Consider the following 13,505-nt stretch of genomic DNA (forward strand, 5'->3'; position numbering starts at 1 on the left):
TACTACCAAAAGTTGATTATTTACTCAATGAAATACAGTGAGAAACTTTAAGCGTGAAAAGAAAAACATTTTATAAAGCCCAAATCTATGACTTCATTAAAATTATTCTCACATCAGCTTTCTTTTCCCTTAGAAGCTCATCAGACTCAAACAACATAGTGGATCCAACCCAACTATTAATAAGGAACTCAAACAGTCAACATATCTTTCACTTTGTGCCTGATGAATTTTCTTGCCTCCTCCACACAATGGAAAACTCCATCATTACAGCTACATTTTCTTTCTACAGTCTGGGAGCTTTCTAGTTCACCTTATTCCTCATGTTTTAAGAATCTTCCTTGAAGTGATTTCATTTTCACCTCCTTTTTTAGCTACACTGGTTTTTCTCAGACTTCTGATGGATTTGTTGCTATGTGGCACAATTCTTCCTACGAAACACATCAGTTTATGATGATCAACTATTTTGTGTTTCCATTGCATCATCCCATTTGATTTCACTCAGAACCGCCCACGTTTACTTCCTGCTCGGATGGAATTTGTTGTCTTTGCTTTACATTTCATCCTTGATCATAGTGCCAAAGGTGTGATCCTGACAGTGTAGAAAACATCCTTGTGTCTCCAACTACGTCTTTGAGGTCTGTCACAACAAATAGAAGCACTAGGGAAGGCTGGGAAGGCTGCAGGAAATGGACACCAGAGGGTTCTTGATATTGGAAGTATTTATACTGGGCAATGTTTATCCTTTGCAGTCATTCCCAGGATGTTATCATGCTCCATGTATACACCTACAACAAAACACAGCACTTCCCCATGACCAGACACCCTACATACCATATGTTCCTCGTGACACACCTTCCTCCTCCACTGAACTGTGAATCTGGATGAAAACCAGGCTTGTAGCAAAATGTAAAGTGTTAAATAGGTGCCCTTCCATTTCTTGTTCACATTCAATACCTGAACAGTCCTAAATGTTTGGATGGTTTTGATCTGGATCACAACTGTGCTTATAGAACTATGAAAAGTTTTTATTTCAAAAGAAATATACCTATATATCCCTTGAAAAGATATCTATGTAGAAGAATATTGAGTAAAATCAACAGAGAACAAGTACAGGAGACCTTGGTCAGTGTTTGTTTTAATTTAGGAATGAGCAAAATAATTTTAAGCGGGGCTCAAACTGGAAATATGTATTTGTGATCTATTTAGAGGGACAAAGATAGATTTGAGGTGGTAGAGCATTCGTTTAGATGAAAAGAAACCCTGTCCTCTTCCTTTAACTTACCAGAACATATTCTACTTAAACAGTAGGCACAGGCCCTGAAGCTGGAACAACTACAGTTGAGAGGATGATCCCTGGTGAGCACTTTCAGAGTCCAGGTCAACCACCTCTTCTTCTGAGCAGGCCTCCTTTCCCAGCAGTCCCCACTCCCCCATCACCTCCTGCCACAGGGACAAAAACTTGAGAAGAAGCCCAGATGTGCTACAGCACTAAAGCAGGGTTGGCAGTGGCCAGGTTCTGCTCTCGTGTACATCAGCACACCTCGGAGACTGGATTTGCAGCTGATGGAGGGTAACTAGTTCCACAGCATTCGACAGCCAGATCTCATTCCGTGGCCACATCTCAGCTAAATGAACGTTTCAGAATTTCAAGCCTTTTCAGTTGTTTTTGTTCAGCTGCGCCCTGTGGCAAGCTGACTTGAACTAAGCAGAGGGAGGACTGCTGAAGGACAATTGAGCACGTGGACATTTGCAACACTTCTGAATCAATTTTATTTTACAATTAAAGTAATATAAATAGATTTAAATCCATACTTCTAATTAAAACAACAGTTTCCTGTGCCTCCCAACTGCAGGCAGAATCTGAGTTCTGTTCTGTGAGGAAACATCTCTTTTGCAATTTACTGCAACCTTCCCAGATCTTGCCAGCTCTACTGAACCATTAGATAGGTTGTAAAAGCATTTCTTAGGGTACTCTGAAGAAAGACAAAAATACATCAAATTATGTAACTTTGGGAGATAAACATTCCTCCAAATTAGTTTTCCTTGTTCCCTTGCATTTTGTAGGAAATTATTTTTTATTGCATCATATTTATTTTTTCCATAACAAATCTTACAAATTATCCTACGTACTGTGGTTTTATCAGCAGACTTAAGATTTTTTATGTATGCCTGCTTTTGTACAAACATTTTACATATGAGGACTGTTGTTAATATTGGCCTCTGTCCTCAGGTACAACAAGATGCTAGCATAATACAAACCACACTGCTTTCTGTTGTAAATATTTGAACATCAGGGGAATTTATTTGTGACAGTTTAAGATTAAGCATAGGTAAATGGGGATTTTAGACAAAGCGGCCAGGGAAGAAAATTGTTCTCTCAAACAGTGCATGGTAAGACTCTCAGGTACATGGTGTGATCCTTGGGATTGTCCTGTGCAGGGCCAGGAGTTGGACTTGATGATCCTTGTGGGTCCCTTCAAACTCAGCTTACTCTATGATTCTATGATCAGTGGGCAGGGAAGTCCTCTTACCACCCCATCACTTTGTTTCTGCAATTGTTTTAGAGCAACACAAGATGATCTATTAATGTCTCAAGTTCTGGAGGAATAAGATGGTCTTTCTACCAACTGTAGGGTAATAAAATTAAACAATCTAAAAACCTGAACATTTAGGAAAATTGGAGCAACAGACAATTAGTCTGGTTTGGAATGTTAAATCAGAGGCCTGTTCTCAGAAATTACACAATTTTCAGCCTCTTTATAGTAATTGACATCAAGGAATTTAATCCTTTTTTATGACATGGAGAAACAATGGAATCCTATTCTCACTGCTGTCAGAGCAGATGGAGGCAGCTCTGCAGATGCTCTTCTTAAACCCAATAGATGCCTGGAGAGTCACCTCAGTTTGTTTACAGGTGAACCCAATAGACTACATCCCTATTTGATGTTGGTCAACTCTAGCATGTGGTAAAATTCTTAAATTTACTTTCCTGCAGGAAATAAATGTTGAGTGAAGATGCATTCCCAAGAAATGAGTGGCGTACTGCATCTTTCCAACAAGCTCAAGAGATACTTTGCTGTCCTGGGTTCCATGCAGAACTGCTTCAGTCTTATTTTTTCAGTCCTGCTACTGCAAAGCTTACCCAATTGGCTTTCACTGTCCTAATGCTCTTATTTGGCCACACTGAACTTCCTTAGAAGGCTTAAACTACACTACACTACACCATGAAAAGACTTGTGCTTTGGCATTTGATGTTGCAGTAGCTGTGCTCAGAGCTCTTTGAAGACAAAGCATCACCATAGCTCTGAAAGACTTACAATCTGGGAGATATAAACCAAGCCAAAAATGATGTTACAAACAGGTATCAAAGAAGAAAACAATGAAAAATTACATGCTAAATTATGCAGGAAGAGCTATATAGATGAGAAAGGACTAGAGAGTTGGTCTCTGATCTTGTAAGCTTTGCTTAACTACACAACACGTTCATTTCTTGACTTTTTGCATGATTAGCTCTTAGTTTCCTTCAGGTAAAAACAAAAAGATTGAGCAGAAGGGTGTAAAACGTAACTGAAAGCATTATTCAGAAAAAAAGATTACAAAAATGAGGACAAATAGAACAGTGTCTTGTGTAACAATTGGCACATGAATGAGTTCATTGGAAATGTAAACATGGAAAGGGACTGTCAGAGAGGGCGTAAGATGAGCAACTCAGACCGATGAGTAACCACGGAAGAGGTTAAGACTTCCTGGTCACCAAAGAGAAAAAGTGATGCAAGAAGAGGTTGGGCTAAAAGGAAGGAATAGGAGCAGCATTCCCCTTTGTGTGCTCAGCTGTGCCTGCCTCTGTGTGCGATTCTAAATCTCGGTGCTTGTTGCTTCAGTGCTCTAATGCCAATCAAAAACCAACCAATAATCACAGGGTTTTGTGGGTAACTGTTGATGACGGCTACCCTCTGGTTCTTGCTACTGCCTATGAAAAAGAACATAAAAATTGGTACTCCTGTAGAGCTCTTGATGATTGAGGCAAACTTTGAAACCCAGACAATCACAGCTCTTAGATATTTTCCATCATAATTGCTGAGGCAACTCAAATCCAGTACAAATGTGCAAGCTAATTTTACAGGACTTCATATTCTTTCAGTAACTAGATTTATTCCTGGAGATGGATATATGTAGCTGACTTTGATCTGGAAGGAATTTTTTTCTTTGATACTGTTTGCTTTTCTGCTATATAAAAAATTTTATTGGCAAGTAATTGACCAAAACTCTCAACACCTTTTGTCATGGAGACCTCAACAGACTGCTGTTACATCAGTTCCTGCAAATGAGCTGAGTAGTCCTTTCAAAGCCCATTTTATTTCCAAGGATGGGGCATCTACCACCTCTCGCTACAACATTATACTTAAATGAATTGACATAGTCCCCTTCAGTACCACTGGATAAAGCCAGGATAAATACAGCCCAATCACAAAATGGCCTCAAAATTTGAAGGCATATTTTTGCAGAGTAAAGCCAAGTCCTGTATTTGCTTATTTGCCTGCTGTTGACATAGGCTGTTCTTTGGCAAAAGCTCTTGGAGATACTAAGTACTTTTGCAGTTGTGTGTTCAGAATGCGTCAGCATCAACAATACACCAGAAAAGGCCTTTTTTCTGGTTTCTTTCCGACATCTACTTACTACCCAGAGACAAATAAGAAGCAAAGCAGTGGATCAGTAAGCTGTGGACTTTTAAAGGTTGCTTGTACCAGACAGTTCAAGAGCAGGAGCTTGCCAAACCTTATTTCTCGGAGAAATCCACTGGACTTCATAAAATAACGGGATAAAGGTGTAATCTAAAAAATTACTTAAGAGTGACGTTCCTAGATGCTCAGGTGGGCTGAAGCCCAAGGTCATTCTCAGACTACGATGGCTCTGTCCTCTCTAAGGCAGCAAGACAAGAAAAGGCTCGCTATGGGAGATTAACCTCTTTAGAAAAGGGGGATGCACATATTGCCACCCTTTCCAGACTTGCTTCGTACCTTGCACTGACATAGGTCACCCAGGACTTGTGAGAGGAAGGTTACATGTCAATGATAATAAAGTTGCTCTTAGGTTTTTGTGGAAGATCCCAATCTGCACAGCAAGCATCCTTTAGCTCTTTCTCAAGTTCCCTTCAAATGCTGGCTGGTGAAACACTTGTGTCTCAGCAGATTAGACCATATCAAAATGATAACTATGAAACAGGAGTGCATTGGTTTCTCGTAAAAGCTCACTGTACGCAGCCAGTATTTCTGCTGCTTTCGTCACAAAACAAATGAACAGGGATTTAGCATAACATACTGAATTTGTTCTATGGAAAGAACAGTCAAACAACAGTTTATAAGATTCTGGAGATAGCATGTTTTCCAAGCAGTACTTCAAACTCCCTCCCACTTTGAACACTGGCTGAGATGAATGTGGTATTGCCTGCAGTGCACTGTAGCTTCTGACAGCGAGCAAACCCAAATATAATACTAAAGTTTGGGAAAAAATAGTACCCTTCAGAAATAATCTTTTCAGCCATATTCTGAAACGAAAAATATTAGAACATTGTAGAACAGCCCTAGCCTCATATACTTCAAATTTACCGATACTGAGAGCTAACAGTTTTCGTGCCACCTTCTTGTGAGACTCCCCACCTAAGTTCTCAGCCAGAGGTCTGGGCATGGCTCAGGGATGCATGGCACTTTCAGATGTTCACAGTTGAGTATCAGCCTCGCTCACAGAGAAATTAATTCCCTAATGGGATTCCAACTTAATAGTACTTTAATGGAGACAGCAAAATAAAAGTATACTTAAAAAAACCAAACATTACCTCCCAGAGTGGTAGTTTTATTTGTATGCATTCAATAGCACGCAGTTTTTTTCACAGGAATATAAGCATAACAATGGTGAAACATCCGTATCAGATCTGGCTGTATTCCATTTCAAAGGATTCAAAAGCAGATGCAAGGAATTTCACAGGAGGCAGTGGCAGGACAACCTGCTCCAGAAGAAGTTTCTGCTTAATCCCCACTGATGTAATTCTTGGCTGAGTTCACAAAACGTGTAGACTATACCCCTTAGAAAACTAATATACATATAGAAAAATCTGTATTTCTTATAGATTTCTGTACAGTAATATTTACAATATATTGCAAAGATTTCAGTCTGATCTCATTGCAAATACCTGCTTCCAGGCCATAAACCCCAGACTTTGTACCTTTCTCCTGTTATGCTACAGCTGCAGACATTGCCCCTTGTCACAGCACTGGAGAACCATGAAACACTTGGGTGTAAACAGCAGTTTGTTCTGCACACTTGCACCCCATTTGACTATTTTTGTTTACATAGTTCTAGTTAAACAAAATAATTGAATTTATGACTAGCCTTTGTCTTCATCCGCCGTTTTAGGCTCCCCAGACAACTGGAAAACCAACTCTGTTGCTAAAACTTCTGTTCAAACTGCAACAGTCCACTTTTCCACAGCTTAACACCAAAGCTGGAAAATTCTACCCATCCCAAAGGATGTCTTTTGTAATCAAATAGTTAAAAAAAAAAAAAAAAAACCAAAAAATGATGATTTTTTTTGGAAAAAAAGATAGGTAGTGGCTAACATTAGCAAGTTTTTCTCATTTTGAAGGATATGACTGAAAGACCCAGCAGAAGAAAGGAAAACCCTTTACATGTAACAGCGGAATGAACACCAGAGCTTTCATCATTTGGAAAAAGCACTTAATTACCCATTCCCAAAATGTATGGAGAAAGAAAGTTTGTCATCTATTTTTGTTCTGACATATAGCAAATGCAAATTATTAGCTTCCCCAGAAGGTATTATTAAATAACGGGAATCTATAGCTTATCAGGCAAAGATCTTAAGACAGGTCCACATCACCTCTGAAATAAACGGGAATACTTGGGATTCCTACAGAGTTTGAACAAAGCCAGAGAAATTTTGCCTCATCAGTGTGGAAAGTCACCTGAACTCTACTGAACTATCCACAAAGAAATAAAGAGGGATTAAAAAAATACTCAGAATGGGTCCAGTTCTGATTTCACTAACCTCTGCCATAAAACCCCCACAAAACCGACTTTCAGAAAAGCCAATGTTCAGCATTTTCAAGCAAATTAAACATATTCCTTCCTAACATTGAAAACTCATGAGCAATACATCTTTCATTTTAACTTTTGAAATCTGCTCAACTGAAAGAGCAAAAACAAAGAGAAGTTTGAAAATGAAACCAAAAATTTCTTTGGAAACAAAACAAATTAATTCTCCTCTCCTGTGGCAGGGAACTGGATTGTAACTCAAAAGATTTTTCCTGCACTCTGAGCTATCTACAGTGATCCATGTTTTCAAAGAAAAGCAATCCTTACCTCTGACATATAAATATATATGTGGTACAGAATCTTGCAAAGGGAGCATGGACGGAAGAGATACAGCAGTCAGTATTCCTGACTAATAAACCTAGACCGTGTTCCTTAAAAACTTGCACCTTAAGTGTATAAATCTAATCATATTAGCAGCCTCTTAAAGTTTTCTGAGAATCACCCTTTTATAATAATAACAAATATACATGGAGATTTCATTATGTAAGAAAATATCCACAGACACTGTGTTCTCTCTAATTTTGAAGGAGCTCACACAAACTATTTAGTTTTCTCCCAATTGAGAAGTGGGTTCAACAATTATTTTATCTGTAATTGTAACCTATCTTGAGAACTTCAGACATGTAGACCTTAGTACCTAACACTAGAAACAGAAGACAAATGTATCTAACCATCCAAGGACTGATAAGCACATTTAAATCCCATGGAAATGAAACACAGATGATATTTAGCTGATGTCAACGAGCTCTTCAAGGGCAACTCTTTCACAACTGTGGTAACACAAAGTAAGCTTTTAACCTCTGCTGGGCCAACAGGTGAAGTCAACATTGTGCCAGTCGGGCAGCTTCCACAGACAGGCATCAGTGCAAATGAAAGGGAAAGTGGCTTTGGCTTTTTTTTTTTTTTTTTTGCATTGTCTTGTGTTTTGAAATGCTTTGATTTTCTAGCAAGCAGCTACAGATTGGGGAGATAGTGCATAGGCCTCATTCATTACACTAATGATACAAAGTATCACCTTTTAAAACACGTTTAGCTCAGGGAACCCAAATGAAGCATTTTACTGATGATATTAAGTAGGGTGCTGCCTACACTGGGTGTCATCAGGACATTCCCTGGCCTGGCTGTACCCTAACATGCCTTCCTGCCTTGCAGCACAGCGATGCCGCCTTGCACAGCCCTCCTGCAGACCCACACCAGGGAAGCATGGCTTGGCACAGCCTGGCATAGCTCCCTAACGTGATTCTGTAAGAGCCTGCTCACTCACTGCATCAAACCAAAGGTGTGACACCACAACTGCCAAACCCTGCAATGTTTGCAGTGCCAGAGTCAGGCACACATTACAAACAAATTGTACCATTCTGCAAGGCAGAAACAATGCAAAACCTCTCTCAATACCTGTTTCTTGGAACCATGCTCCTGGAAGTATTTTGTGCTATTCTTTTCCAATGGCTGAGCAAGCAGTGTGACAAACTAGCAAGAGCAAACTAGATGGATACAAGATGCACCAATTTGGCTTGCACACTCTCAGAGAAAGAGAGGTTTGGCATGGATTTAGCTTACAACATGTTTGCCAAGTATCTCAGGTAAGGCTGCCACAGTTAGTCCTCACCAGCCCAGCAAATGATGTTGAATGACGTCAGGATGAGCTCTGATCAAACAGCCCTGGTAAGGCAGAGCCTTTAAACATCCAGGTGGAGTCTGTCTGCAAGGGAACACCTGACCCTGAGGTCATTGCCACTTCATTCCCACTTTCTCCCTCCATCCTTGTTGACAAATTAATTGCTGGAAAGAGATGGGTGCACAACACAGACCTTCTGTCGCAGCCTGGAATGACATCCTGAGGCAGTGAGCTGATGTTGAATATTATTGTGGATAGCAGCTGCTGCCACACTTCGCTTTTCCAGGGGCTTTTGTTTCCTGATGTCTTTCTGGGGCACAGTTCACAATCTCCACTTTTCGCTGCAGTCTTGGACACCCTTGGGCTTCCAGGGGATGCGGTGAAGGTAGGAAGCAATAATAAAATACTAAACTTAGACAAAGTAGACACAAGCCAGATGAGGGAAAAGTTTCTTCCCGCGTCTGGTTTTGTTCAACTTCCAAGTCAACAATTCTGAAGAAAAAAGAAAAAGAGTGTCATTTGTTATTTATCACATCAGACAAGCATAATGTGATACTCTAAAGCTTTTATTCAGCTGCCTATGGCTATTGCCAACATAGTAAATTACCCTCCCAGGAGACTTCCACTTGAATAATGCCCATCCATTTAAGAATGATGAGAAATTCAGGGCTGAATAATCTTGATTCAAATCAGGAAGGAGGATGCAGAGTGAACCCTCTTCTTAGAATCAAGCAGAACTGTCAGTGAGAGGACCTGAACTGCAGAAGTGAACCCAGGCAGCTTTCCACCAAGAAATAGCAATGCCCAACTTGCCAAGGACCTCAGTTTTCTGAAGCTCACAACCCACACTCTGCAATCATCACGCTGATGAAACATGCTAAAGAACCTGATCCTTCAAATAGCTCTTTTATTTACTTGGTGCTCCACCAGGTCCCAGAGAGCTCATGAAAAATTAAACAGAGAACATAAAATATGAATGGAATGATCACTGGCCCATAAAAGCTCTGCAGTTCCTGAATGCTGTTTTATACATAACAAATGTTGGGATTTCGGGAATGAGGTTTCTGCCTCATTGTCCAAAGAAGGTGCAACAATTTTCAAGTTTCTGTATAAAAAAAGGAACTTCCAAGCATGTGCCTGAGAGCACCAGGAAGAGTACTTTGCTTCGCAGCACAGCACAGCAGTCCACTGCCCTTTAATAAGCAAACTAAACAGAGCCAAATACTTTGATATTGTGAAAACATACAGATATCCAACTTGATGCTGTATTGTCAGAGAAAGTGTAGGACTGAATGAAAATTTAGATCAGAACTACAAGACTTGCAATCACGTGGTGATAACAACTCTCTCCTTAAATTCTGTCCAGTAAATGTAATATTTAACTTATGGTAACTCTTAATGATCCTTGTCCTTTATTCTGGGTACTGTGTACAGGTATTTTTAGCTGACCTTTCTGAACTTTCCACTTCTGTGGCCTAAATGATAAGTATGTTCTCAGTTTTCAGAAATTACCCTAGAGCTGAGATCTAACAGTTGAGAGTCAGCTCTAGTATTCTTAAAATTAGGTTTATAAATAAGGACCCTCTGAATTAGTCTTTCCTAGGCTGTCAAAAATTTTGGTGCCAACGGAAATTGCTAGGAGCGTAAAGTGCTCCCTTTTTTTAGGTATTAAAGTTATTGCAGAATAAACATAGACTCACTTAAATAAACTTGCTGTTTACTTCATGGAGATCTTTTCACCACCTTGTTAGGTTGGTGGTGTACTACCATTTTATCTTATATGGTAAAAATAAAAAGCCATTGACCAAGCCCATGTGAGGTTACACCAGTTCAGCCCCCACCAGTACTTCCCACCCTCCTGCCCTTGCCTTTGCCCTGGTGCAGCACCTCCTCTGCGCAGACTGGATGCTCCCTGGGGTGCTCACCAGCATCTCCTGACTCAGCTGCAGCACTGGACATGCTTAGCACCCTGCAAATGGATGGGGAAAGGGCCAGCTTCTCCCTCTGGAGCCAGCTCTGTGGTGACAACTGTGGCTCTGGCCTTGGACCTTACCCCCATCAGGGGCATTCAGGAGCAAACAGGCTTTAATTTTGTTGTTTTTCTTGTGTGGTTCATGCTTGCTGGAATCTGCCTCTCACCCTCTCATTTGGTAAGGCTGAGAGCTGGCAAGGAGCTTCACAAAACCACCACCTTCCTCATTTTGTTTTGCATATCTCCCTGGCCTTTTATCACAGAAGGATGAGCAAGGAGAAGTTATTAGTTCAGGAGAGCCCTTTCTTCTCTCTAAGGTTATTTGGGAAAGAATTTGTTACATAACAACACTTCTTTTAAATTGTCAGCTGGATACCTGAGAACATTCTTATCTGCAAGGCCTTGAAAAGTTTGTGTAAAACGGCTTTCTTCCTGTCTTCCTCCTCTTGCAGGAAAAAATAGGCTTTTGAGAAAAATTCTAATTCTAAAAGTGAACCAAATTTCACATCATTAAAACCAGTTTCAAGTAAGTAAATGGATTTTTGCCTTATATGGATTAAAGGAATTTAGAGTGACAGCCTCACATACACATAGGAATGAGGCTCGAGGACTACAATTCTCCACATTCATAAGGCCCACATGCTCTATCAACAGCTGTATCTATACCAAATGATGTTCTTCTCACGCACCAATTACGAACTGTCAGAAAATATACATGTAATCCTTCATATCAAGACCTACTCATGCAATTTTTAAATACCTCACTGTAAGCTTTGGTAGTTATCCTAGGGGCTTTACATACTGGAAGGAGAAAAGCTGTTATCTCATAGATTATCAATACTACAGGCTCCGTGAACATAGTTCTTTTTCAGGAGATCATATGCAAAATAAACACTGCTTTTATTAAACCCAGAACATCAGCTTTTACCAGAGCTAAATTTGTTCTGCTTCTGTCTGTGAAGTAACTGATTTCTACACCTAGATCCACACTTTTGTGTTAATTATCTTTATCTTCAAACAGTGAAGTACCCCTCTGACCCAGGCAAACCACACAACCCATTCCCATCACCAAACCACACAGCAAAACCCACTGCAGAGGAAAACCCAGTCGGTGAAATGCTATGAGGTCACCTGGAACAAACTTTTATGGTCCCAACAGAAAGCCGTGGAGGAAATAAGATTGCTAGCAGGGGCACTGACTCAGTTTTGCCTTCCTGATACTTGGGGGTGCCTATGTGTAAGGGCAAGGAGAGAGAGTGAAGGAAAGTAAAGAGGGGAAAACTGTAGCAGTGTAGTATAAATACATTACACTCCTGATGAGTAATAATTTCAGCAGTACAGTATAAGTACAGTGTACTCCTAATTATAGTAGTCTGTTCAGCCTGTTATCCAAATAACTGTAACTAAGGGTTGAATACTTTTCCAAGTTTTTTTTCTAGCATTTAAGATAGCAGAAATCAGAGGAAATAAGCTATTTGCAAAGCAGGAATCAGCGAAGTGCAGGCATCCTTCACAGACACTGACTCTTTAATTTCCTGTGGGGGGTCTGATCTAAACCTGGCAAGCTGCAAGCATTTACTTGTTTGCATTTTGGTTTTTTTAATAACACAGATTTCTGCTTTGCAAAAAAGCCTCTCTTGGAACATGTGGTTAACAAATACGTTTTCCTCCAGCCCTTCCTGAAAAGACAAATACAAATCATGGGAAGTCAACTGCTCTTTAAAAAGGAAAGAGAAACACAAATTGCCAGGGCGAGGCTTTGCACACACCTTGAGTTCATCAGGCTCCAACCCATGCTGAATGAAGCCATCATGCCAGTTCCTGGATCACCTTGTTAGTCTCCTTGGCTTTCTTACACGTGTACAACCATTTGATTATCCGAGCGTTGCGCTCAATCACGGAGGTGCTGCTGGGGACCTGCTCTGTGAGCTCGTCCTCCAGCAGCCCCTCATCCCCGCTGTGCCTCGTGAACTCACTCTCGGATGTTGCCACGCTGATGCTGCGGATCTTGAAGGAGACATTGTCAGACACCACGGAGAAGTTCTCTCTCCCAAGATCCTCAATGACCTCCTGCTCCAGGCCACAGTACTTGAAAAATGTTTCAAACTCAGCAAAAGACTTGGAGTAGCGAGAGCTGATGTCCGACTGGGAGCGATGGAGACCTCTCCTCTTCACCTCCTTGACCTCTGCAGGAGGTGTACTCAGTTTTGAGGGTCTCTCATGCTCCTTTGTAGATATCCCTGCCCCTTCATTGCTCACAGGGACAGTCTGCACCGCTCCAGGGTGGCTTGGCTCATGGTCACCATCCTTTGCTGAGAGAGGCTCGCTGCTCTCGCTGGCTGCGATGTCCTCCATGACTCTGGGCAACTCAGGGGACGCCAACTGCTTCTCCTTTATGGACCCGTGGAATATCCTCCTCACCAAGTTCCCCCGTGAGCTGTCCTGGCTTTGACCTCTCCCAAGCTCACATTTCTGACGGTAGATCACTAGGGAATCCGGCCGCATCTGCCTCCTGGTGCTGCGCCTGGCGATGGGGGCACCGTGCTGCAGGGGGGCTCGGCAGGAGTTCACCGCCTTGCCCAGCTCCAGGGGCTTCGCGCCCGTCCCTCTGCCCAGGTCCCTGCTCGCTGCTTTGCTCTCCACGGAACAGGTCTCGCTGCTGCTCTCCGAGGCTGAGCTGAGCGCGATGACGGGATCCTGCCTGGTGCTGATGACCTGCTGGCTCTTTACGTACTTGGCCTTATCGGCGGCCAGTCTCTCCACGGCACTTTTCCTGCCCGGCTTGCCGGCCTCCAGCTGCTTGCGGAG

The 13,505-nt window shown here is 41.5% G+C and overlaps 1 protein-coding gene across 1 annotated transcript; it reads right to left on the reverse strand.

The window, feature by feature from the left end:
• Window positions 1-1,752: 1,752 nt before the first annotated feature.
• FAM110C (family with sequence similarity 110 member C) lies at window positions 1,753-13,505 on the reverse strand (the record flags this gene model as incomplete). The annotated part of the gene is made up of 2 exons (XM_017728946.1): window positions 1,753-9,217; window positions 12,467-13,505. A coding segment is annotated over one exon (999 nt), but the record flags the coding sequence as incomplete, so codon positions are not given.

The sequence above is a fragment of the Corvus brachyrhynchos genome, unplaced genomic scaffold, assembly GCF_000691975.1.
Source record: "Corvus brachyrhynchos isolate BGI_N302 unplaced genomic scaffold, ASM69197v1 scaffold1, whole genome shotgun sequence".
NCBI classification, from domain to species: Eukaryota; Metazoa; Chordata; class Aves; order Passeriformes; family Corvidae; genus Corvus; species Corvus brachyrhynchos.